Source organism: Euprymna scolopes, chromosome 28 (assembly GCF_053919585.1).
Source record: "Euprymna scolopes isolate OS-2025 chromosome 28, ASM5391958v1, whole genome shotgun sequence".
Taxonomy (NCBI): Eukaryota; Metazoa; Mollusca; class Cephalopoda; order Sepiida; family Sepiolidae; genus Euprymna; species Euprymna scolopes.
The window spans coordinates 51,342,411-51,370,167 of record NC_136509.1 but is presented as its reverse complement, the minus strand read 5'-3'; the positions used below and the strand labels follow the sequence as shown (position 1 = coordinate 51,370,167).

At 31.3% G+C, this 27,757-nt stretch overlaps 1 protein-coding gene and 1 pseudogene across 3 annotated transcripts; both read right to left on the bottom strand.

The window, feature by feature from the left end:
• Positions 1-3,745: 3,745 nt before the first annotated feature.
• Positions 3,746-26,233, bottom strand: LOC145249614 (G kinase-anchoring protein 1-like). Of its 3 annotated transcripts, none has more exons than XM_080111341.1 (11): positions 26,000-26,233; positions 21,958-22,083; positions 17,279-17,365; positions 16,486-16,675; positions 15,479-15,636; positions 13,194-13,295; positions 9,296-9,359; positions 8,461-8,531; positions 7,697-7,774; positions 5,943-5,985; positions 3,746-4,190 (listed from the first exon to the last, which is right to left on the bottom strand). In XM_080111341.1, the coding sequence occupies exons 1-10, from the start codon at positions 26,171-26,173 to the stop codon at positions 5,965-5,967; spliced, it is 1,071 nt and encodes a 356-aa protein (XP_079967467.1). In that variant the 5' UTR covers positions 26,174-26,233; the 3' UTR covers positions 3,746-4,190; positions 5,943-5,964. The 3 variants fall into 3 exon arrangements, with proteins under 3 accessions (XP_079967467.1, XP_079967466.1, XP_079967465.1); XM_080111340.1 differs by having other exon boundaries at positions 5,947-5,985; XM_080111339.1 differs by lacking the exon at positions 5,943-5,985.
• Positions 6,640-6,763, bottom strand: LOC145249805 (U2 spliceosomal RNA; annotated as a pseudogene).
• Positions 26,234-27,757: the final 1,524 nt, after the last annotated feature.

Genomic DNA, 27,757 nt, shown 5'->3' with positions numbered 1-27,757 from the left:
AGTAAATAATTAATTTACTCACCAAAGTTTTATATATCACAAATTGAAGATAAAAGATCAATAAATAATATATTCAAACTTAAAACAAAAAAAGTGTTTTTTTTAGAAATTTACCTGTAAATCCGAAGTCTAAAACCCTTTTTTTAAAAAAACACTTTTTTTTTAAATGAAACCTTGGTCCTTGCTCCTTTAATTGAAAAAAAAAATAGGGTTTGAATTACATTTTTCAAGTAGTTATAAGCTTGGAAAGACAGGGGGTTGAATTATTCAATATTTTTCACAAAGTTTCTGACACACCTAGTGTTGCACGTGTTTGACATGAAACAGTTATTTGAAATGGCCTTAAATCAAAAACTTAACAGTACACAGTATGTGGGGGAATATAATGAAAATGAAATTCTTTGAATCCATTTATTAACATTTATTTACTGAGCTCATGTGGAAGCCATTTATCAAGCTTTATCAATTTACTTCAGATGATTGAACACTGTTGAAATACTGACATCACGTGCATTAGACAGTCCTGACATTTCGATATAAATTTTGAGTCCTTGTCCAGAATTACCCCTATATTAAAAAACAAAAATAAGGAAAAATCTGTATGATTTCAATGACTGAACTAAAATATAAAAATAGTATCCCAAAAATCACATAAATTGATGAAGTAATTTTATTTTTATAAAAAAAAAAGCAAATTTTATGGCTAACCAAAGAGCGATGTCATTTATAAACAGGCTGAAAGAATGAGATAATTTCAAATAATTCAAACTTGCGAGAGTTTAAATAGTGATTCATAATATGGTGGTGGTGGGGGGAGGGGGCATAGGAAAACCTCAAATCCCCTTAAAATGATTTTCCTATTTAAAAATAAAATTATTTAATCAATTTATGTGATTTTTGGAATGGAATATTTTCTTTCCATCACAGGAATGTACATCATAGAGATTTTTAATTATTTTTGTTTTTAATATAGGAGGAATTCTAGACAAGCACCAAATCGTGTTCAATAATTGATTTCAAAGGTTCATTAACAAGAGTGCATAGTTGTGTTCTACCTTTTTTCATCTTCAAGACTCTTATTACTAAAACTAGAGAATTTCTGAAATCATCTCTCTAGTCACATTTTTCCCCATGCTCTTTCAATACAGGAAGTTCATTTGGGAAGTATTATGATGGAGTTTGAACTTATCTAAGTATATACATTCCTTCTTTTTTCTTAAAACCTTACACGTTTCAAAATAATTTATTGGAAATTCATTAAGCATGTCCAATTTTGCAGAAACCACTTAAAAAATAGCAACTTTGATCACATTTTTTAAAAGTGAGTTGAAAAAAATTGGACAATATTTCAACAACAACAGCCTAATAACATAAGCTGAACAAAAAGAGAAAAATAAAAAAAGGATACAAGAAAACAAAGATTGAAATTGATTTTATTCTCCCCCACTCCACGATTCAAACAGCAGTTCATAAATGATGGGGGTGAACATTGGAGAAGACAATGAGAGATAAAGTTACACTTGCAGATTTGCAACCTTTTTTTTTGTTTGTTTTTGGAATAAAACAAAAGATGATTGCAGACAAGGTTTCAAATCAAATTTGCTGCATCAAATCTGCTCAATTACATGCATGAAAGCATATATCTTTATTCTGAAAAACTCTATACATTTGTTTATTTGTCCATCGATATCTTCAGAAAAATAGAGAACTCAGCTCTCATAGCTAAAGATTTGGTATTTTTAGCTCTGAGGGCTGAGTTTTCAGTGTGTTTGTGACACTGACGGTATTGATGAGCAATGAAATTAATGTATAGTAATTTTTTTAATAAAAATATATATATTGAAATAACAGAATTGTTGATTAGTCAGCTAACATACTTCCTAATTTCTGGCGTTGCACTACTGGAAGTGGTGACAAGGTAAATCAGTATTTTTGCTTTTTTTTTCATGCCTATAAATTATTTATTTTAATTTGAATATATATTATATAAATTCAAATAAAGAACTTTTATTTTTTAAATTAAAACAAACCAAAAAAAAATTTGATTTTATAATTTCATAAACATATATTTCTTATAAAATTTCAAATAAAATAAAAACTTTTATTTTTTTAATTTTGTTATTAAAAGTGTAAATAAAGACTAATTGTCTTATTTTTATCTGCATAACTTTGTTCAATTTTATTGTATACTTTTCAATAATGTCCCTTTCTTGTATTTTATTTCAATAAATCGCTTCATAATAGAAATACTGAAGAACAATAAAAGTGAAGGAACTGATTTGCCTTGTTACCACTTCTGGTAGCAACCACGCTGGAAGTTAGGAAGTACATTAGCTGACTATAACAGAATTGTTATTGAATTAAACATAATAATCACATTTCACTCAATGACATTCCTCTGTAATAGCAAACCAGGAAAACAATTTGTCTGAAAGGTGTTTAAAAACAAGAAAAATCTTTCCAATATATTTTTGAGACAAGAAATTTTTTTTAAATTCCAAATTTTTCCATGTTTCAAACAAATTGTTCTAATCTTGGTTTATCATATTGATGTCATGGCAAAAAACAGAGTATATCAATCGAAACGTTGCAATTATCATACGTCAAGTTGTAATAATTCTTTTCCATTTTTTTTTTTCAATTTGCACGCAAATTTATTTTTTTCAATTTGTACACAATTTTTTTTTTTTTTTTAATTTGCACAATTTTTTTTTTTCATTTAATTCTGTTTTTTAAACGAGAAAAAAATAGAATGAAATATTTTGCTTATATTTTTTAATTTCTTTTAATCTAGATTTTGGTCATTTTGATTGATTGTAACAAAAATCTCTTAGACATTTTTCTTTTGGGTGAATGTTAGCAATATTTCTTTTAGGAAAATGAGGGAGAAGGCTTTGATGGATGGTTAAACACTTGATTCTACACCTGTTAGAGGATGGAGAATATTAAAACCCTTTCAGGAATTTTTTTTTTTTTTACCATGGCATGAATCTATTTTAGAGTTTTGTAACTCTCACTTCGCTTATTTTGATGTTAATTACAAAGAGGGAAAAATTGTTTTCTGTGTTGGAATCTATCCAGCTAACATTTATTGTAGGCTAGTTTTTGACGTTGAAATAATATTTTTTAGTTTCTTACATCAAGTGGTTTCATGCCGTCTGAAGCAATTTCCCTAAAAAAAAAAATCAGATAAAAATAATTCTTTTAAACTGTTTTGGTGCTTGTGCACTATGAGATGCATTTTAAGGAAAAATACTATTGTAATAACTTACCATGTCAAAATAAGTAAAAATTTCCCAAAATTATAGAGTAGAAAAATAATTACAAGATAAAAATAAAATTTATTGAATAATCCAGTTTTATTGATTTTTCTATTGCAGTCGATTCTGTATGAATTATCTTCCCTGTTTTCAATTAACTTCTGCCATTTCAAATTAGAAAATGTCAGATCAAGAATATACAACAATGAATATTTTTTTGTAAAAAATAGTTCTAGCACATCTTGTACTTGATCATTTTTTGTAATTTTAGGGAATTTTTTACTAATTTCAATATGATACATAATAGTGTTTTAACTTAAAATGCATTTTTTACATCCAATATAATGAACAAGAACTGTTTTTTTTCGAAACTGGTAACAATAGAAAGAAAGCCCTAATGTATAAAAAAAACTTAAGATTCTCATTCTAAATAAATAAATATATTTCTTTTTGTTAGAAAAAATAAAAACATACTTTTTGTGATAAAATTTTTTTTTCCAAAACTAATATTAAACATTTTTCAAAACATTAAATCTTCTAATCCGATAAAATAAAGAATATTTTACACTAGAACAAATGCAAAACATTTCAGCAACACAAAAAAAAAAAAAAATGCCCCTCTCCCTTTTTTACTCAGGCTGCTCATTTGGTCACATGACAGGACACTCTGTTTTCTTGGTCAATCTCTTTAATCTCGATTCCATTTTGCTTGATATATATTTTTTTGGTGTTGTCTACAGCCTAAAAACAACAAACCAAAAAAGTTCTGAAGGCTTTTTTTACAGTATGAAAAACAAAAAATAAGTTGCTTCTTTTTGGTAATGGAATTTTTTTTGTTGCTTTTCGCTTTTGGTAAAAATGAAGAATGGAATATTTTCATAAATTTTCTGAACATCAGACATGCTTGGAATCCCCTTTTTGCTTGGAACCCTGCAGGAAGAGAGAAAAGGAAAATATATATAAAAAAAAAAAAAAAGTCACTGAAAAAGTAAAATTCAATATTTCTTATATAAAATTATTTCTTTTTCTTAAAAAGAATCCCAAATTAAGACAATTATCAATCCTTTTTCTTTTCAAGCACTGTGGAATCGGTAGGCTAAACACTCAATTCCATTTTTATAATTCTCAAAAAGTCTGAGACAAGCTTGAACTCCATGAATAAAAGGTTTTTCTTTCTTTAATGAATATAATCTAAAAAAAAGAAAAAAAAACGGTGAAATCTCAATCTGCCTGCCCATTTGTATATGTATCAATGGCAGCACAAAAAACAACCAGTTTCAACTAAGAAAATTAAAATCAAGACAAAGACACTGAGTGCGCATATGGTTGGGGGGAGGGAGTCAGGAAGTCATTCTTGGATGATGCAAAAGTCATCTAACTACCATACTAGCAACATGAATGGTATAAGTTTTCACATTCCGTTACATATTAGCGATTCTACATCAGTTAACTAGTGTGAATTTTGATAAGGGTCACATTGAGTACATGTTTAGGATGACCTTGATCTCCAAACAGAATCGTTCCAAGAGATGGATGACATAAATTTGATGTAGGTCAAACACTGTAGACAAAACAGAAGTCAAATGATCACAAATGATGAAACAAGTCACATTCTTTTTTTGAGCTAGAGAAACCCAAGTTTTTCAGATAAGTCTCTCAGTGGAAGCCATGCAGACAAGCCATTTCTAAGAATATAGGAAACTTGTAATCTAGGCAACTATTACTTTGATGTCTGTCTGTCTACATCACTCATTGAATAAGTTAGAAAGTCAAGTAAATAACTAGATAACATTATACTCTTCAAATAAAAACATTGAAGAAAACTCAGCAGACATTTCTCTCGTCTTTCATGTATGAAAAGTTTTATTTGTCTTCGTTAAACAGATGAAACGATTGACTACCATTCATGAAACGCAACAAAGAGAAACAGTAACGATGAAGGGAATAAAAAGATTCCATATAAGCATGTTGCACGTATGTAAATAAATAAACAAAGTATTACACTTAGTTTAAGTCCTAAACTACTATTTTAAAGAAGTTTGGAAATAGGCCCTCTCTCGTCTGAGCTTCGATCTATGGCACCTTCATTTGCCAAACTTTCATAAAAAATACTTGTCTAGCTATAATGAGCATCAACAGTCTCTGTGCCTAAATCTAAATGTAAATTCCATAAACAAAGCTTCTTTCTTTAAACTGTCTGCCTTTGAACTCTGTTCCATTGGCCTGCTTTCCAGCTGACTACAATATGATCATACAATGTAAACAAATTCTTGTTGATCTCCCCAATAATTCATTTCTACTCCATTTCCACCAGTATTAATATGCTGTTGTCTCAGTAATTACCATACACTCATTACCCTTTATCCTTAAGTGGCTTTCTAGCCTTAATAAGTGGTAACTTCCATGTAAAAAAGAATGTATGTATAGAGACTTTCATTTTGTTATTGAAAATCTTACAATTCAAAACAAAATTAACATTTTCAGTTTTCAGAGAGAACTGTCATAAGTATAAAAAGGAAGGAAAGGCAAAACAGAGAAGAAAAGAGGCAAAAGAGATAAACAAAGCAAGAGAAAGACAATTTCAGCCAAATAGTGATGAAAGGAGATAAGATTTTAGCAATTAGAAAATCAATTCTTTCTTATTAAAGGAAAAAAAAGAGGGATTATAAATCAAAAACTCACATACATGGGAGGCTTTAGTGATTTAAGTGGAAATCCGTTTTTTCTGGATTAAAAAAAAAAAAAAAAAAAGAATTGTATTATTCGGATTCCAACTATTCTCATCTTAGTTGTTATATTCACAAAATATCTGCCAATGGAACCTCCCATCTAATTCAGGTACATTTTTACAAGCTTGAAAATCTTTCGATCAAATATGGGAACCGGAATGGAATTTCAAATCGAACCCTTTATTTAATCTTCTAAGGTAGATTGTTCTCATTCCATCAGCCATGACCAAATAGATGTGTGAATTTATTTTTAGTAATCACCTGTAATAAGGATTAAACCCTCAGAAGACTGTCACCTAGAACCGATTGTTAACACTTTTCATCATTATGTCTATGTGAATATAACAATGAAGATGAAAATAATCAAAATTATCAATATTTATTGAAAACAAGGCCGATAGCCATTAGTCGCGTGCTCTTGTGTAATGAATGAATGCGTGAATGTAGGATTGACATGAAATTCTTAAAGATAAACTAAAATGACCGAAAAATGGGCTGAAATGATTTAAATAAATAAAAAGTAAATGACTTAGAATGACTTTAATGAACTTAAGGATGAATTGAATGACCTTGAATGCTTAAAAAATAACTGGAATCCTTCGAAAACAACTTGAATGATCTGGAGAATGACTTGAATAGCTTTGAGACTGATTGGTTGTAAAGTGAGTGATCATTTTACATTAAATTAATACATACTTTATATCACAATAAGTACAGCATGTAGTAAGAACAGATACTACACTTTGATCTTGGCCAAAAGGCCAAGAAAAGGGTATTTATTTGTATTTATTTGCTCCACCACCGAGCAAATTAGGCACAAGGCCGATTTTTTTTTTAAAGTGAGGAGTGAAGGGGAAATGGGGACCAACTCCCCGGGGAGTAGGGGAGCTGGATAGTGACAATTGGTATGAAGGGTTGCCCCTACATTGACCAAGGTCTTATATGTGGGGGTGCCCCCACATATGGTCTTTCACTTTGATCTTGGCCAAAAGTCCAAGAAAAGCTTAAAAAACTAAGAACAGCATCTATTAACAACAGACCTTTGATCTTAACAAAAAAGGCCAAGCACAAAAGTATTACGGACAGACCAACCAACTAACGGAGTGACTTATAGTCGCTTGCATGCGACTAAAAATACAAAAAATATGAAAATCTTGGTGTTATTATTAAGTGTCAGTTATCTTTTTAAAAGGTGACCACCTCTGAATGATGACACAAAGATTTTGATATTCTTTTGTTTGGGGTCTTTTTTGATAGTTTCAGAATTTAAAAAAAAAATTTAATTTAATTTTTTATAGATTTTATTCATAAAAAAAAACAAGGGTTCCTTATTCAATCAGGGGGACACAAGATCTTTCTGCGAGTTTATTTATAGAGCATTAAGTTTTTCTGATCAATAATTTTATTCTCTACAGATTGAAAGAAAAATATGAAGTCAACCAATTTTGACATGAAAATTCTTTCTGCAGACACCACAGAAGATAAGAAAAGATAACACTGTTCACTTTTGGAAGATAAGAAAGCAAGCAAATTATTTAAGGTCAGGTTAATTTGGCAAAAGTACTTGTGGCTTGAATTGTTAAGAATATGAAAGAACCTGCTTTAGAGAATTTTTTTTAAAGAGTAAGAATTTTAATTTCCTGTCTGGGAATCCATATGAAACTTGAAGAGAACGGCTTAGGTATATATGGCTTCAAAAATACTTACTTTTAACTTGTCTAATTCAGCTTTGTAAATATGGACTTTGGATTTTTCTTGTTCCAAATCTTGGGTTAAATTCACCACCTGAAAAAACATAAAACAAACAAATGAAATCTTACATTATCTTAAAAAAAAAAATGGAAGTTTTATCATAAAATAGCAATAGCTGTCTGGTGTTGCAAGAAGTCTTAAACTTTCATTTTAGTTAAATTTTATTCTTTTTAAACTATGTTTTTTTAATCAAATTATTTTTTTAACGATTTTAGAAGTTAGATTTAATTATTACAGCATCGGTTGGCCATTAAATTACTATTTTACTACATTTTATTTAAATTTCATTAAGAAAACAAAAAAATGGAAGTCTTTAATTTCTATTTATAAAATTATTTCAAAACTTTCAATCTTTCTATACATGATGACTTACTAAGAATTTTAAAGCCAGGAAAGACTTTCTACTTGACAGTTTAAATGCTTCCAAATTCCTTTCAAATTGAAGAGTCACAAAATAATTCTTTGAACTATTTATAAGAGATTAAAACTTGTTGATAAAAAATACAAAAAATGCATTATGGTGGGTTTAATTTTATAATTAAATCTTGTTTTTAAATACAATTTTATAAACTTTATTTTATTTTATACCTTTGCATTATTGATTTCAATAGATAGTTGATTAATAATAATTAAAAATGTGTAAGTCACATAGAGGAGAGAAACAGACAAGAAGTGCTAACATAATTTTATCAGAAGACATAGAAATAAACGCCACTGACCTGATCTGTAAGTTCATCTTTCACACTGTTCAGGTTGTCAACTTGTTCTAGAATATCTGATTTTTCCTTGACTGAAAAAACAATTTATGAAAACAAAGACATTTTTTTTACCAAGCAATGAAAAATTTATACAAAAGCTGCCAATGTTAAGAATAAAGGCAGAAAAAGTAATTCAAACTTGCAAGATTAGCCTTGTAATGTCTATTATTTCCCATTAAATCCTTAAAATCGTTTAAAAATGATTTTCTTTATAAAAATAAAACTACCTGATCTATTTACAAGATTTTAGGAATATGATCTTTTCATCTTATCACAGGTACATACGCCAAAGATTTTGTTTTTTAATATAGTAGGAATTGTAGAAAGCCTGAACTGAAATTATCACAGGTACATACGTCAAAGATTTTTTTTTTTAATATAGTAGGAATTGTAGAAAGCCTGAACTGAAAAATAATTGAAGGGCAACGTGATGAAAATATGCCTTATCCTAAAAAAAGGGGGGAGGGGTTATTTAAAGAAAATCAAAATTCAAACAGTTATTTTGCATAAATCGAATGAAAATAATTTACAATTTAATATTTAACTTAAATTTAATATTTAAATTTTAAATAACTATTAATTGCAAAATACTCTAGATTCATATTTGTGGTATAAAGTTTCTATGGCTACTTAAAATTTGGTTTTGTAGACCTTGGAAAATTTTCGTGAAGCCTTAAAGGGGAGCCATATGGGTGTTGTGGAAATTTTTATCTAAAAAGGTAGATTAAGAAAGAAACCGTGGATTTTTGATGGAGATCAACAAGTAACATTAAGTAACAGAAAAAGATTTACTCACTTTCTGCTTGACTCAAAATGATCGCAAGTTGCCGATTTCTTTTCTTTACTTTTTTTAACTCATCCTTTTGAAAAAATAAAAAAAGGAAAAACAAGATTAATCATTTTCAGATTAAAAAAGATAAAAAAAGAAAAGCTTTTAGCTTATAAGATTGGAAAGTCAGAAGGTTTATATACTCCAACTCTGATGCCAAATTTAGATTCTTTGGAAATTAAAAAACCTGACGCCTTGCATTCTTATGAGTTAAATTTCTTCAAAACCTTGGACTCAAAAACTGGTATGTAAATCTCCTTCTATGTGTGTGTATGTGTGTGTGTGTGTATATATATATATATATATATATATATATATATATATATATATATATATATATATATATATATACTAGCAGACCGCTCAGCATTGCCCAGTCGTAAAATAAAATGCAATTAAATATATTTTGATTTATGCAGATTTCATATTTATTATTATAGTGCCAATTCTCTATTAATTATCATATTGTACCCAATATATAGTGATTTCAAAAGTAAAAAAAAATATGACTTAGTTACTATGAGATAGAATCAAAACCAAAGCATATAGCTCTCCAGCCTTATTCGTTATCACCATAAGTCCATACACACATAAAAACTTTTAAAAAATAATGTTGCTAAATGTATATTTGCACATGTGTAGAAATAATATGTTTAGTCGACTTATGCCTACCAAGTTCGAATTTTTTTCCATTTTGATCCTTTAGCAGCTATTTTTTGCTGGCTAAAAACTAAACCGAATTTGTTCCACAGGTCCAAATTCTCTAGTTCAAGTTTCAAGTTTGTAGACCAAAATTGGCAGAGGAGTTTGATAGAGACCATTCCTCACACAGACAAGGTCACTATATATATATATATATATATATATATATATATATATATATATATATATATATAATAAATTTTACTTTATATCTGTTCTTCTTATTTATCGTAATCTCTACTATCGTCAGTGAATGTATTGAGCTTTTTCATTTGGTTAGGATTAAGATATAAATAATTATATTTATATTTGGTTTTGGAATTTGCTTTTTTCTTGATTAGTAAATTCCCCCTCAAAGCTTTTCTGCCATATATATATATATATATATATATATATATATATACCAATTGGCTATATATTTATATGCATCTAACTGATTTTCTCCTCCAAATATTTCTGAATGAACTCTTCGCATGAGCTGCTTTCCCTATTTATATTCTTATGTTTTTTTTTTTAATTTTATAACTAAAGCTCCTAAAACTTTTAGTTTCATCCAATGCAATAAACCAGCAAATGCATAGAAATGCTAATATTTAACGTTACTATCTGATTATTTTGCTAAAAGTTTTTCCTCTGATGAGAAGAATCAGCATTCTTTGAAACTCTGCGGATTAAGGATTACATAACACACCAGTTTTGGAGTATTCTGCCGAATAATAAAAACTATGTGTAAACTTCTACTTTACAGCTTTGTTCTTACTATTTTTTTATCGTAATCTCTACTATCGTCAGTGAATGTATTGAGCTTTTTCATTTGGTTGGGATTAAGATATAAATAACAATATTTATATTTGATTTTCGAATTTGCTTTTTGCTTGATTAGTAAATTCCCCCTCAAAGCTTTTCTGCCATATATATATATATATATATATATATATATATGACTACTTCATTTAATCACATAAATTAATACACAAACATATAATTTTATGCATAAATTTCCAGTATTTACTTCAACAGCACTCAATACATAGGTAGAGCTAGGTAGTAAGTTATAAAAATATATATGGCAATTAAGCTACACAGGATATTCCATGTTTCATTCTCGTGAGAATTCGTCAGGCTTATGCCATATATATTTTTATAACTTACTGAGAGAGAGATAAAAAGCAAGAGGTATGTGTCTATACATCAGTTATCAATGGTCGACTTTCAATAAAAGCTTATGACATATTTGTCAGTGAAGCAGTGAAGGGGGATACAAGGTCGTAGCACTCCTTCTGAAACCAAGCCTGGGTCTCTTTGAACATGTGGGCTGGTGCCGAGTTCTGCTGCCACACCCAGGGTCTGCTAGCAGCCACTTGATTGCACCAGAGGATCACCACACTCTTCAACACATCCAGGTAGACTTTGGTGTTGACTTTCAAGCCGACTTTGAAGATGTGAGGTGGCACAATGTGGTTCTCACTTGAAACCACATCAAAGTCCACAACTGTGGCAGTCGCTGTTATTTGTGGCAATCCAGTGATGCATTTTGAGGGTGCTGGCAATGGTCTTGCTGCCATAACTTGGATTGGTAAGCAGCATGAGTTGTACAGCGGCGCATCTCCGATCTCACTTGTTGAACATTATGTCACTTTCAGACATGATGGAAGGCCCCTATCACTCTTGGGATTTGTACACAACTGAGCAACTAGTAGATGGTCAGCAACAAAAAAAAGAAAACCGGTTTTCATCAAATGAAAATGGAATCATGTTGTCTTTTCTGGGGCAACAATTTTATCTTTCCACCCTGTATGAATATAGCCAAGCACAGTTTAATGGCTATTACTTGATATATCTAAAACTAAGGACATATTACCTAGGATTTGTTACCTTAACCAATTAAGTACTTGGTATCTAAATTTTTTATTACTGAATTGAAACTTTGTGTAATGACTAAAAATGGGCATAAATACACAAATTGAAAGGAAAAGGTTTGAGGGTTTTTTTCTAATTTAGAAAGCAAAATATTGACTGTCTTGTAAATAGGACACTGAGTATATATGATAATTTTAGAAATCATAAGATTATACATCTAATATATAAAAGGCAAAATGGGCGTGTGCGTTTGTGCATCTCCATGACAGCTTTTTGCATTGGGGTTTTTGCGTCGGTTAGATTCCGGGAAAAGTTTTCTTATACTTCCTAGATCGTAATATCTCAGATTCATAAACGGACATTGTCTCTATCTTTTTTCTGATCGAGTTTTAAAAAATTCCCTTGTTTTGAGTGTTTGGTTTTTTTTTTTGTATAAATATAACGAAACTAATTGAACGAAGACACCTGGCCTTCCAGCTAGGTAGTATCTGATCTGTAATTGGTCCTTGGTCAATGTAGGGAAAACCCCTCATACTGAGACAATTACTATTCATTTGGATACTGCCAGAATGCCCCCTTTTTTAGGGGAGCTGGTTTTCCCCTACATTAAAAATGACCTTTGTAGGAGGTTTAAAAACAACGGCATTTCTGCAAGTCATCTTTTTGATTGACTACGTTAAATTTGAACGCTTTACACTTCCGGTCGCGTCATGGAGTAGAGGTAAGACGTCAGGTTTTCTTTCACTTTCTTTTCCGCCTTCGCATCATGAGTCCGAGCCTGCCTGTCTATTACCACTTTTTTTTTTAACACTTACAAACAGCTGGGCAACGCTGGCCACCCAGACTAGTTTAAGATAAAATTTATACATTATGCAGTTCACACAAAGAGTTACATTGCACTTTTGGCAATAAGTTAGTGGCTTACTATTGCAACATTCATTTATATAATTATATATCATCTAAAAAATAGAATTTTAGCAAATTTTACAATTTTTAAGAGGGTTCCAACAATTCTCGGAGATAAATTTTATTCTTTCTTCAGATTAATTATGCATTAAGTAGTACTATTATATATTATCGTGTACATTTTAAAAGGAACTTATTTGGTGTTCTATTTGTAGAACAGTGGGATCTAATGGGTTAAAAATGCCAAAGATATTTAATTTGGTGAAAGATGATACAAAAACCTAAAATGTGACCATACATGTAACAGAAAATTCAGTTTTAAGTTTTCATTTATTGTTTAGACTTTCAATAATGGTCCCAAAAGGGAATGACAAAAAGAAAAGGGCATCCTCCTCACCTCTAAGCTTGTAACCTTCTCTCTCAACCGATTTAATTCTTCATTTTTCCGTGCCATTTCTGCTTCATGTTTTGCTGTTAGCACACTCTGCACAGCATATTGCTACAAAAAAAAAAAAAAAAAAATTTTCATACTCTTGTAAAATTTTTCTCAATCTTGGTTTGTCTCCTTGTTTTATAGTATATCAACACTTTATGGGTTATTTGATGGCAAACTTAATCATTTCAATAAAAGTGTTTTATACTTCAAGTTTTCAATATTTTCAAATATTTATACATTCATCATTTTTGGGGGCATATATTGTACATTGCCATTTCCAATTTGTATAACAAGGTTATTTATTTATCTTTCTGTTTCTGCTTTACCAATGGTGTTTAAGCCACAACTCCTTCTGGTTTACTAGTTTGTAAGAAAATAGACTAATCAACATTCTTCTGAGAAAATTTATACTTTTAAAAGAATAAATATTTGTAAAAAAAATATTTGAATGAAATAAATGTTATGTTCTTAACAATCCATCCAACAAAAATCACTCTCACTTAGGATGTTGGTAACCTTTTCATAGTTCCTCCCATAAGTACCCAATGTCTTTCTAGAAAGAATTCTGACTAGAAAAATATTGGAGAAACCAATGCCAACAATAGATTCTTTGGATTCATAAGATATGATAAGGATTTAAGCTTTGAAAGACTTTTTTTTTTTAAATCTTGCTACAAAATCAGGAAGAGAATAAACATTAATTTCATATTGAAAAATTCTTTCAATCTTCCTTTCACCCATAACTAGCAGAGTTACCAGGCACTGAAAATTTTATAATATATTTATTTTGAAACCTGTCACGCTCTATTTCCAACTCTCTGTCCAATCACTACTTTTTGTTTGTTCTTTTTAGAAACAGAAATCTTTGACTGACCATTTGAATAACTTTAGTGCTAATTTTGAAATAACCTGTGAGAATGAAAATAAAATAATTTTACCTCCATTCTCCAATTTGGCCTCTGGTGACATCAAAGAAATGAATATTACAATATTTTTTAACCTTAACTAGGGGCACACATTGAATTCAATAATGTATAGTTTATTTATCTTTCTCCCATAATGAAAGATGTGAGGCAAGGTTGGAAAGTAAGATTTGAAATATCAATCATCTGTATATAGCTGCTTCAAAACAATATTAATTATTGCATTTTTTTTTTTTTTTTGCAAACATAAGTGAATACCAGAAATAAAGTATAATATAAATGTATTTTGTGTTGTTAAAATATATAGGAAAAAAGCCTTGTGAAAGCAACTGTTGATCAACTCACATTTGCTATGTTTTGTTTTTTTTATTATATAAATAAAGATACATCTACAAAGCTAATATATCATTTTTTCCTGAATATTATCTTGGACAAATTATAGGCACATTTTTTTTTAAATTAATATTCATTCTTTTGAGGTCCAACAGCGAAAGAATTTAGAGCGATTTTTTAATGTTAAGATGTAGTAATTGATCCATGTTTTTTTTCTACTTGCTAGATAAAATGAGACAAAGGGTGAAATAAAGAAATAGAAAAGAATGATGGGGATTTGGTAATAAAAGAGAAGGAGACAGGGAAGAATAGAAAGGAGAGGAGGAGAGAGAGAGAGAAAGAGAAATAAAAAAGTAGTTTTAAAAGAAAGATGTTACATATTTTATAAATCATATTTCGTTGTTCATGCCCACAGACACTGCTGGTAACTATGCTAGTAAATATATATATATATATATATAAATACACATACACAAGATCAAATCAAATATCTTAAGAATGGTTTATGCGTATTCGTTGAAACAGTTCCTCCTGTGATCATTACAATTGTGATAACAATATGGCCCCCAAAGGCATTAAGGGAAATAGCTCAGTTTTATCAATTCCTAATTACTGCAAAATGCAGACATAAAAAGTTAGTGAAATAAGTAAAAACCTGAATTTATTTGACCATAATGAAGATAAAAAAGTATGCATTCATTCAACTAAGATAGTAGGATCAGAATCAAGACCCTAAATTTAACTTAGTCATGTAAATGATGACAGCCGAGACCCTCTGTCATCAGATGTTTATATGCTGATAGTGATGTTGTCACATGCTTTATTTTCATAAAATAAAAAAGAAAAAAATTCCATTATTGTTATCAAAGTGACAAATCAGGAAAAATTCTTTCTCATTTATCATTTTGGAAGCCATCTTGTTTTGCGTTTGCTAAAATGTCATGTAGACATTTTCTTTTTTTCTAATGAAAATGAGACTAAAACACCAACCTTTTGATATTCTTCCTGCATTTTCTCTTTTTTGATGATTCGATGGACTCCGTCTTTAACAGTTTCAAAATAATTGGGATCTCCATCAGCAGGTGCAATTTTTGTCTGTATAGGAGGTGGTGCTGGTGGCTCAACTTCTTCTGTTTCATCTTCTGAAACTTGACAAAAAAGATCATGTTTGTTTTTATTGTTATTTTGTAGCCAGAGAAAAGCAACTTGATTTGAACTCATTACCTTCAAAAAATAATGTCCAACACTATTTTAAAACAACTTATCGCATAAAACAATTACATTTAATATTTTTGACAAATAAGATGCTTAATAATAGAAAAATACGATGACCGTTTCTCTATGCTAACTAGAGGTAAATTTAATGACTATCTTGTTTACACAGGTTTACAACCTTGAGGGGGGGTATAGAAGTGTGTTACTCTACAATATCTTTTTTTCATACTAAAAGTATCAACTGATATGTTTTACTTCATTTTTGTTTTAAATATTTTTTGTGTCAAAAAGTTTAAAATATTAAAAATGTGTTTGGTCCAAGAAATAAACAAGAAAAAGACATTATATTACAAAATTACAAAAAACATTGAGAAAGATCTCAAGTATACATGTTGGAGGAAGGAGACAGGAAGTAATTCTTGGATGAAACGCGTCTTCTACATTCCCTACCCATCATCAATCGTTTGAAGTATGGCAAAATGAACTTTTCTGGAGAGAAAGGAAAGGGAGATAAAACAAAACAAACAAAGATGGGCGAGGAATAGGAAGAGAGAAACAAAAAGAAACAAAGCTAAAGTGAGAGAAAGGAATAAAGAGAAATTAAATAAAGACCTTTTAGAATAAGCCCCTCCCCCCACAAAACAGATCCTTAAAATCAGCATCATTACCCCCAAGATAAAACAAATCTTTAAAACAAGCCCCCTCCCCATCATCAAAAAGTAGACTCTTAAAATAAAATCCGCCTCCATTGCTAAAAATATAAAATCCTTGAAAATTCTTACCATTTTTATTTTTTGCATTTTGTCGAGATCTGTTTTTATATTCTTCCAATGTGATTGGAGTGTTTCTTTCTTTTTTCCTTTTCTTTTTGTTTTCTGCTGCCTGTGATTTGGCAGTTCCACTTGTGTTGTTATTGTTGTTGTTCTTGGTGTTTGGTGTTGGGGTGACTGGCTTGTTGTTCTTTCCGCCTTTCTAGAAAAAGAAAATATCAACATAAAATATGCTTTACTTATTAATAAATTTAACAAGAGTTATCTGCCATCATTGATACATCCGGATGTCTGTCTCTTAGATCGGATCATACCAAGGAAGTCACTAAATATCTTGTAAAATCTTGTAATTTTGTGCAAAAGCAGTTTCTGCCTACCATTCTCTCACCTTAAAGCCAATCCTTGTAGTAGGAGAAAGTTTTGTATAAAAATTAAAATTGTTGTTATTGCGATAACCCTACTTTAAACAGTAGGATCCTCTTCCCTCAAAAAAAAAAAAAATGCCACTCATAAAATTGTTAATAAAGTTAACTATTCTTTCTGGAATTCAACAATATTTGGTACAAATAAACTTCCTGAATATTCTTGATTTGTCCACCAAGTTTCAGTCATGGAGGTTCAACATTTTGTTAAAATCACAGTTTTTAAAATTATGTTGAAATTGGATTTGTGGATATATTTTCTTTTGCAGTGTTTATACTGATACCAAAAAAAGAATGGATAAATTCTATACCCGCTTGACATACAATAACTGTGGAAAAATACTTAAAAAGTGAAAAAAAAAAAAAAAAAACTTTTTTTTTACCTGTTTGTTTGAATTTTTCTGTTCGAATTCCAATTTACTTAACAACAATGCTTGCTGCAAATCCTTTTCATAGATGTCTGAAGTATACTGGAAAAAGAAGAAAATCAAGAAGAATGAGAAAGGGAAAGAGAGAGAAGTTAATGCTGATAAAAATCAATATGAAAATGTTCAGGAGGGGAAGGGAATTTGGCAGGGTTTTTTATTTATTTTTGCTATAAACAATCCACACAGTATGAGGGATCATAATTGGTATAGGAGTTAGGTTTGCTTCAGATAGGAAAAGCAGCAAAAGTGAACACCTTTTCATATATAAGGGTTGTTCCAAAAGTAAAGCCTTGTAGTTTTGTTTTTAACTCAAAAAGTTAAAGAGCTACAAAGACGAGAGTCATACCATTAAAACAAGCAACCTTTTTTGCTCCAGAATTTATTTTCCTTTCTGTGCATGGGCATCCACAATGCGCTTTGTCATGTGAGGGTTGTTCCAAAAATAAAACCATTTTTGTTTTTTAACTCAAAAAGCTGAAGAGCTGCAAAGGTGGGAGTAGTACAATTAAAACAAGCAACCTTTTGTGCTCCAGAATTTATTTTTCTACATAGCATCATTCTCAATGAACTTTCACCAGGAATTCGATAACGCATCTCTGCTTCGGATGCACATCCAGGTTGCTTTCTCACACTGTCAATATCTGTAACAAAGAGATGAAGCTTTCAGGTCATGGATGTGTAAGTTCACTCATCATAACAATGAAATTTGCAACCTCATTCTGATTCATTCAGGTGGAATAAAAAAATAGGAGGTATCATTTATATATATACTAGCGAGGGGTACCCGGCGTTGCCCGGGTGTTTGGGGGAGGGGTAAAAAAAAAAGTAAGTATGAGGATCGAACCCGAACCGTTGAGGCAAAGTTGTGAAAAAAAAAACGTGCAACGTTAACCATTGCCCCATCACAACATGCTTACAGAAACACGTTTGAATTTATTTAATTAGTTGGATTTAGCAGGTGCTCGTTTTAATGAGTTAATGAGGTCAGTTTGACTGCGGGATTTCATTTACTGCTGAACGCTTTTTTCCTCGCCCCCAAGATGTTATAGGAAAAAGACTAACCCACATGCGGCGAGCGACAAATATTGAATATTTACCTTCGCGAAATCGACCAAATTAAATAGACAGGCGAGCTTCGTTGTTAACTGTGAGATATTACCATTTATATGTGATATAAAAAGTTTTAAAAAGTTGTGAACCGACCGACCGCTTCTCTGAAAGAAGCCTTTTGTAGACACACAGAAAAAGCGAACTCACATACATACATACATTTTCGCTTTTATATATATATATATATATATATATATATATATATATATATATAATGTCAACTTATGCAAGAGATACGTCTGCATATGTTGAACTTAGTATCCCTAAAGTGCATTTTTTTTTCACTTATAAATTACTCAAAGTTTCTTTAGAATATTCGGTCTTTATATTTGACTAAATTTCCTTCCTCTTATCTGTTTATGAAAAATACTTGAACTTTGTTTTTCCATAATTGTATATGCCAATATATTGCAGAAAGTTAAGAGTAATGTTTTAATATTATATTTATTATTAGTATTATTATTTATTTTGTTTTTTAATTTTATATATTAGTGTATATAACTAGATTGTGTCTGCATTTGATTATTAGGGAAGAGCCATTTTAATCAATGCCACTGGAGAGCCATGAATTTAATAACTGTACTATTTTTAAGTCTCTGAAATATATGGTAAACAGCTGATGATCCCCATTTTCCTATTTCACAATTTGAATTTGTTTCACTGCTATATAATTGAATCCCCTTTTCCTATTGTGAAATTTCCAGAAGCAAGTTAGCTTATGCAAGTGCTAAATCTGTGATAGTACCCTAGGAACTTAAACTCCATTTTTTCTTTTTGTTTATAAATTAATCAAAACTTCTTAAACTATACATGATGATTGCAACGTCTTGTCAGACGAGTGCCACTCCCTCAGACACATAAAGTCCATGAGCCAAAAAATGACTTTTTTTTTTAGTTCTACCGGTGAATTCACACGCTCAAGCAAGCACGACACTGAAGACGGTTATTGAGATCAATTATTACATGCTTCCAGCATTTCAAGCCTCCACATGTCACAACTTTTCCATCGCCACCGGACCATTTTTATAGACACAGATGATGTTACAGAGTCTTAGCTTTGTACGACAGCAAAGTCTCTCTCTCGGGTCAAAATATTGAGAATAAGCAAGAGCAAGATAGTCAGCAACAAGTTAAACTGCAGACCAGCTTAATGCGGGTACTGGTCTCCCACTTTATGGTTTTTTAAATAAGAGATTTGCTTCTCCTAGAAAGGTTGCCGTTACCACGGCTTACAGGAGCCCTATCTGCCCCAACACACACACACACACACACGGTGCTAATTGGCCGTTGACCCCGAAAAAGGATTCATTCGCCCTTTGGAAGGTTTTGTTTTTAATCCTTCAGGGAGACTAGCCACCCTTCTCACCAAACAAGTCTGGTGGGGGAACCAGTTTAATTGGGGCAGAGAGTACTGGGTTACATGGTACCAGTAGCATATGACATGACCTGACATAGATACATACATGTGTGTGTGTATATATATATATATGATCAGAGAAAAGGAAAAGATAGAAATGAACTAATCCCATTTCCAGTTATTTTTCCTTTTCTCTGATCATTCCCGATAAAGAATGTATGACGTTTTAAATATTAAATTACGTGGGGGGGGGGGGAATTTTAAAGTAGAAAAGATAGTGATAAGTTTTGACACCATACCCCCTCTTACCAATATGCATTTAAGCATTTGAATAGCAGCTGCCACTGATTGTCAAATTTGATTTTCTGAAATCTCTGTTTTGAACAAGTTATTTTCATTACAAACTTCAGCCCTGATGAAGTGCTATCAATACTGAAACATAATAGCATTTATGTAAGCTACTTCAAATTCTTATATAATGTATATTTATATACATGCATGGAAAAGACAAAAGAAAAAAGAAAAAAAATTAAATTGTAAAAATTTCAAATAAGAAATTTACCAGTTTTATTAATTCAAATGAAACTGGTAAATCTCTCGTTTCAAAGATTTTTAACCTATGTTTAAATACACACATTTATGTAGAACTTAAATGCCAACTGGAGAGAACTTGAATGCCTACTAGACACTATTCTCACAGGTTTGTCAGGACAATCTAATATGAGGATACTTCATCCTACAAGTAACTCCTGACTAAATAGGTAAAATAACATAGTATTCGAAGCCCAAATAAGATCTCCTTGGTATACCTAACCCATAGAGGCTTATACAAGGAATGATGTTGCCTATAATAAGAGCACTAAGCTGAATACTCCACCAGACTAGATATATTCTTGTCTAGAATCCAGTAAGTCTAAGAGATTGTAAGAAAAATATACCATAACATATTTAAAGGTAGAGAAAAATTAATATTCTTAACTTCTTTACTAACTAAACATTTGAGATGTAAAGGAGGTTTAATGGATATTCAAATATCTATTGGTTTCATATAGAGATCAAGTGTTAGCCCTTAGGAAGGAGCCCTTTCATTTTTGCAAACTTCGACTGAAGCAAAATGAAATAAAAAAAAAAATATATATCATCCAGCTATGGTGCTACGAGTGTCCCCGAACTCCACGTCGGCAACACTAGGCAATGTCTCACACCTGCCATTCATGTGGTCCAATCCATAGGGTTGATACCACTCATGTTGAAAGCAGTCAAGTCACTTAGTTCACATTCAATTGAGGTTTTCCTTGGTCATCCATGCATCCTTGCACCTGGGATATCTATACATGGTATTAAATTGATGTATTTATATAGTAAGTTTTGAAAATACACATATGGCACTTAAGCTACAGAGAATTTTTCATGTTTTATCCTTGTAAGGATCCATCAGGCTAATGCATAGAATTTATGTTCATATATATATATATATATATATACACACACACACACATACACACACACATACACACACGTCTATAAAGTCTGGCTACATAATCTACAGGATGCTACATAATGTACCTATTTACAATGTCTCGGTCTCCCCACGGGACAGAGTTAGACACCAGGGTCGTTTTTTAACGTGGAGAAAAGATACAAAAATAAAAAATTGTCTCAGTCGTGAAGGGCTGATCCTCCACTGAAAGAGAACAAGAAATGGACGTGCAGCAACATAATGTAGCCAGACTTTGTGGACTGTCTGTGTCTGTATATATATATATATATATATATATATATATATATATATATATATATATATATATATATGTGTGTATGTATAATACGATCATGTAAAGTATTAAGAGTTACAAGTTTGTGTGGTGCATGTAAATGAAAAATGAAATTAGTGCATGGGGATAAAAATGGTGACCACTTTTGATGTAGGGGATGCAAGTTATGTGACGACAAATGGCACCAGATTAAGAAGATACCCACAAACAAGATGAAAAGATGATGATTTCTATGATGGAAATATATATCAGAGAATTAAAAAAATAAAAATAAAAATGGTTACGAATGAGAAAAGACTTATAACAATGGTCAGTCATTTTAGCATAGGTTGATGATGATGAGATGTTGACAAAAAAAAAGTAAAGTCGAAAAACAAAAACAGAAACCATACCTCTTCATCTACTTTTTTCCAGTCTTCCCACTGTTTAGTGTTCACGTCTGATGTCAAATTCTGACGATTTTTATTTTGGCTTTTCTTCGTCTTGCTGGTTGGCTTACCAAAGGCAAGTTGCTTCAGCTGCAAAAAACAAAATTTCATTACTTCACAAATTACTTATAGAATTAAATTCTCTGATTGTACATGTATATATAAGTAAAATTGTGTCAAATTTTTTTATGTCTACGTTTTATATGTCTATGTTTCTCACATTAACATAACTTTGATAATTATGTGGTTATAGTCAGCTAACATACTTCCTAACTCCTAGTGTAGCGCTATCAGAAGCAGTGACAAGGCAAATCACTTACTTCATTTTTTCCTAATGCCTATATCTCTTCTGTGCACCTTCTTTTATTTTTATTACATTTTTCTGATCAGTCTTCTTTTTTTTTTTTTTAAATATGCATTGAAAATTTTTTTCGGCCTTATTGAAATTAGTTTTTTTTTTGTTTTTTTTTTTAACTATTTAAAATACTTTAAAATCTTTTTAAAGTATTTGGGGATATGTCATTTTTATGATGTTTGAAATTGTTATTTTGATTTCAATAATTTTATTTTTATACTGTCATGAACATATATTTTTTTTATATAAATTCAAATAACCTTATTTTTAAAATCTAAAAAAAAAACGTTTATTTTTTTATTTCAAAAACATACATTTCTTATAAAATTTCAAATAAAAAGACTTTTATTTTTTAATTTTATTATTAAAGGTGCAAATCTCTATATCTATAAAAGTGAAATTGTGTGTGTGTACATTTCCCTACTACTCTGTCAATTTTCAGTCTACAGATTTGAGATTTAACATAAGCAGTATTGAGATTTGGGAAAATCTTTTTAATTGGTTTTAATCGGCCAGAAATTTGGCTATCAAGGGGTCAAAGTTCACCGATTTGACCTTTGAAAACTCTACCAAACTCCACCGCCAATTTTGGGTCTAAACACTTGAAACACTGCGGTCTCTTCCAAATTACTCAGCCAATTTCTTGTCTAAACATTTGAAATTTTACATAAAGGGTATTCAGAGATATGGCAAGCTTTTTAATCGGTTTGGGTCGAAAATTTGGCTGCCAAGGGGTCAAAGTTCAAAAGATTTTACCTTTGCAGTCTCTAACAAACTATTTAGCCAATTTTGGGTCTAAACCTTTGAAATTTTACATAACGGGTATTCAGACATGTGGTAAGCATTTTAATCAGTTCTGGGGTGAAAATTTTGCTGCCAAAAGATCAAAGTTGAAAGAGTTCATCTTTGCAGATTCTACCACACTCCTCCCCCAATTTTGGGTCTAAACAATTGAAATTTTATATGTAGGTAACTTAGACATGGGTCAAACTTTTTATTTTGATTTGAGACAGAAACAATAAATGTTAAGAGGGTTAAAATTGGGGTCAAAGTTAAAAAAAATGTATTTCTGCGGTCTCTACCAAATTACTCTGACAATTCTTGGTCTAAACATTTGAAATTTTACATAAAGGGTATTCACACATAAGGCAAGTTACGAACAGTACATAGGGCCCGAGCAAAGCTAGTAAAGACTAATTGTGCTATTTTTATCTGTATAACTTTGTTAATTTTTATTGTATATTTTTCAATAATGTCTTTTTCTTATATTTTATTTCAAGAAATTGTTTCACAAAAGAAATACCGAAGAAAAATAAAAGTGAAGGAACTGATTTGACTTGTCATTTCTTCTGGTAATGCTACGTCGGAAGTTAGGAAATACATTAGCTGACTATAAGCAATTACATAAAAAAAGTGGTTGACTATAGTTCAGGGTGACCTGAACATTTTTCATTAAATGTAGGGGAGAGTTGCACTCCTTTCTCAGAATTACTCCAGTTACTCTTGATTTTCACTTTATAATGCTCAGTGTTTAGTAAGGCTATATCAAGTTTGGAGTCTTTAGTATGACATATTTGTAGCAGCTATCATCCAAGTCAGATGAATCCAGCTTCCTCTAAGTACACACTGCATCTTGTTTCCAGTCCAGTTTCAATAATTCTGGATCAGGCCATGGAAAATGGCTAGCCATTCCCGATTCTAGCACTGGAGACCAACTACTTGTGTGCCAGATAGCATTGCCAGTAGTAATTGTTGCCGTCCAGGTCTACAACTTTTCACTGACATGTTTGTGTCAGCCAGGCAGAGAGGGGAGGGGAGAGAGGACCTTGCGAATGAATTCTCCCTCTGATCAACGAGCTACATATCCAAATCACCGGAGACGCTGTTGAAGGAGGACAGATAGTAAGGGGTGTATGTTTAGTCTTTGGCCGAGAGTAGAAACTAGTACATAGTCTCCACGGCAGCACTATAGAATGCTGCAAAGATGTTTTTTTTTTCAAAAACATTCAGTTTGTGCAAATCCACCACTTTCATAAACCACATATCACAGCCATAAAGAAGGATGGTTATGATAGATGTGTCCCTTCATGTCTGAGTGTATTTCCTGTTGGAACTACAGAGACCAGTTGAGCTGAAAGAATGCAAACCATGCTGCTCTTGTTTGCCGTCCAATCTTAGTCGCTGCTTGTCCAGTTGGCATGATAGAGCCAAGATAGACAAACCCACATTATCTTGGTGAATTCCGTCCAACTGATCAACCAACAAGGATATGACCTTTGCTCTTAAGGCATTGATGTGTATTCCTATTCTGCGGGCCACAACCTGCACTCATTCAACACAAATCATCCCCACCCACTTTGCCGCCGTCAGCACAAACCTTCACAATAAAGCTGATTTATATTTTTATAATAAGTGTTGTCATTTTTTCTGAGTACAAGTATAATATAACGTCAGAAAGAGATACTACATATGTGGTTTGCTCCATTTCAGTTATTTTTAGGTTCTTTTCAGTAATTAGTGTAAATTCCTCATCACTGATTTCTGGTATTTTCACATTATATTGATTCAGATCGTCTCCTTGAAAGCAAAGCGCTTCACCTTAATATAAAACTTTTCAATAAATATGAAAAAAAATCTATAAGCACGAATTGATAAAGTTTTATTTAATTTTTAGCTTTACATTATTTATTTAATTTATAAATTAAAAAAAAAAAGGAAAAAAAAAACCAACTACGTAGCATAAATAAAAAAAGGTAAATGCTTATAATAGGGTTTCAGTTTTTCCAATTATAAACAGGGGAGATAACTTATCAAATAATTATTCAGGAAGTTTCTATATCCTCCCCACAAGGGCAGAGAGCACTTAGACACAAGGGGGGGGGTTATTTTGGGGAAAATTCAGCTCCCGATTACAAAAATAAATTGCCTTAGTCTAGAAAGATTTATTTTACTGATCACTTTGCTCCAAGCGAAAGGAATAAATCTTTAACAAAGAAATAATTCTAAAAATTTTAAATTCATTCATATTTTTTTAAATCTTATATTAAAAAAAAAAAAAAAGCTCGAGGTGAGGCCAATTCTATAATTAGCTTCTTGTTAAACAATAAGTCTATGAATTTTTGTTTTTATATATTATATGTATTGTTTTAAAAATGGACTTAATCACACACACACACACAAAAAAAAAACTTTTTAAATGTTAAAAAATAAGTAGGAGTAGATAAAAAAAAAAAAACATCCAGGATTAATTCTCGAATATAAAAAACAAACTATTAAACTAAGCAATTAGTAGTGTTTTTTGTTTGTTTTTATAATACGGTTAAAAAAATCTTTATTGTTTTTATAAAAACAAGTTTTAAAAAAGTAAAAAATAAAACGTTTTGTAAAGATCATAATGACGCTCTAGGGAAACAAAAATATTTGAAAAATTATCAAATAATCTGAGATATTAATTTTTACAACTACAATTTAGTTATCGGAGTTTTATCTACGTTTTATTATTTTTGCTACACAAATTATATAAAACCAAAACCGACTATTTTTTGGAAGATAAAAAAAAAAAAAAAAAAAATTTTTAAGATATTTTTTGTGCGTATTTTAATCCCCGACTTTGTGACCGCCCCGTTTCGCAACGGTCTCACTTTCTCTCACCTCGGCTGTCTCGTTAACAACGGGTTTCTTCTTCTTCACTTTTTTCTTGGCTTGTTGTTGCTGGCTGGAATGGCTGTTGTTCTTCACAGTTTTCTTTGAATCTTCGTCGCTGTCATTATCAATGCGAAGGGCAGCGAAACGAGATTGGGTAACTTTGATACAAGGAGCAGCCATTTCGATTTAGAACATGTGTTTTTTTTGTTGTTTTGTTTTTTTTAACCGAAGACAGGAGATCGACAGAATGAAAAGGGAGACAATTCTGGGTTCCTATCCTTCTAATCTAGTTTTTTTTGTTTGTTTTTCTTTAGGAGATATTTATCCTCCTGTTCACAGTTACTTTTAACTAGGTGACCAATTTTTCTTGGCCTTCGGGACAAGATCAAAGTGTAGTATCTGTTCTTCAGATGCTGCACTTCTATTTCTTGTTCTCTTTCGGTGGAGGAGAAATCCTTCACGACTGAGACAATTTTTATTTTTGTACCTTTTCTCCACGTTAAAAAACGACCCTGGTGTCTAACTCTGTCCCGTGGGGAGGCATAGTAAATAGGTACTCCTGTTCACAGAATCCAGTTCGCTGGAGGGGGCGCTCTGGAAAAGTACAAAAAAAAAGCTGTGCATATCATATGGACCCGTTGGCATCCTTTAGTATGAACGTTTTAAAACACGAACAAGACAACGTGAACTTGAACTGGGGCTACTATGACCAGATGTGGGGGCATTTGTTCTTAAAAAAAAAATGAAAAAAAATGAAAAAAATGAACAAGGAAGTCTCCGCTTATCAAGGCCCGAAGGCCACTCGTGGATAAGGGTTAATGAGTGTAAGGTGGTCACCGAGACGACAGCTTAGTGATTGTTGGTGATGAAAGTTGGGTAGAATATGATTTTTTAAGAAGGCAAGACATCAAAAACTTGTTTAGATTGGACTTGAAGACGACCATGTTATAGTTAGCTGGAAAGTATGCCAGTAGGACCGAGTTCCACAGCCGGCCAGTTCTAGGAAAGAAGTTTTATTCATGGAATCTGAGTTTAGATTTAGGTACAGATAGAGAGTAGGGGAAATTGTTGGTAGTGATTGTAACTAGACGAGTGCTTCTGTGAAAGTTTGGTGTGAGATTGAAGTTCAGGCAAGCACTTGTCACAAAAATAATAATAGAGAAGAGACAGGCTCACAACGTTTCTTTTGTGCGCAAGAGGTTGCAGGGAGAAGAAAAGGGCATCACTCAAAACCAGTTCTGAATTCTGTCAAGGCAGGATATGGTGCTTTGAGCAACTCCTGCCCAGATGTGGTAATAGTACTCTATTTTAGGGCATAATTGGCTCTTATACAGGTAAAGCATTGTGTTGGGAGTGAGTTGTGTCGTTCTTGTTACACTAAAAAGGATATTCCCTGAGTGAATAACACTTAGGTTTTGATCTCGAAAAATTTATAAAAAGCTGAAATTATTTTTCTTCAATAATTTAAGCTTTTTATAGATTTTTATGTAAAAAGTTTATCATAATAGCCCTGCCATAAAAGCTATTATGATAACTCATTTTATATACATTATCAACACCAATATAATCCAGTCTTATAACAAGGCACATAAAATTCCTTGGGAATACAAAAAGATAAATTAAGCACAGCTATACTAATCAGTGGCACTTTTGCATTTTCTAGCAACACACATAAGATGTATGCAAATTAATAAAATCCTGTGATGAAATTGCTGTTTCTGGAGTTAGCTTTTGTTCACATTTTTTGTAACGTTTTCTCTTTTA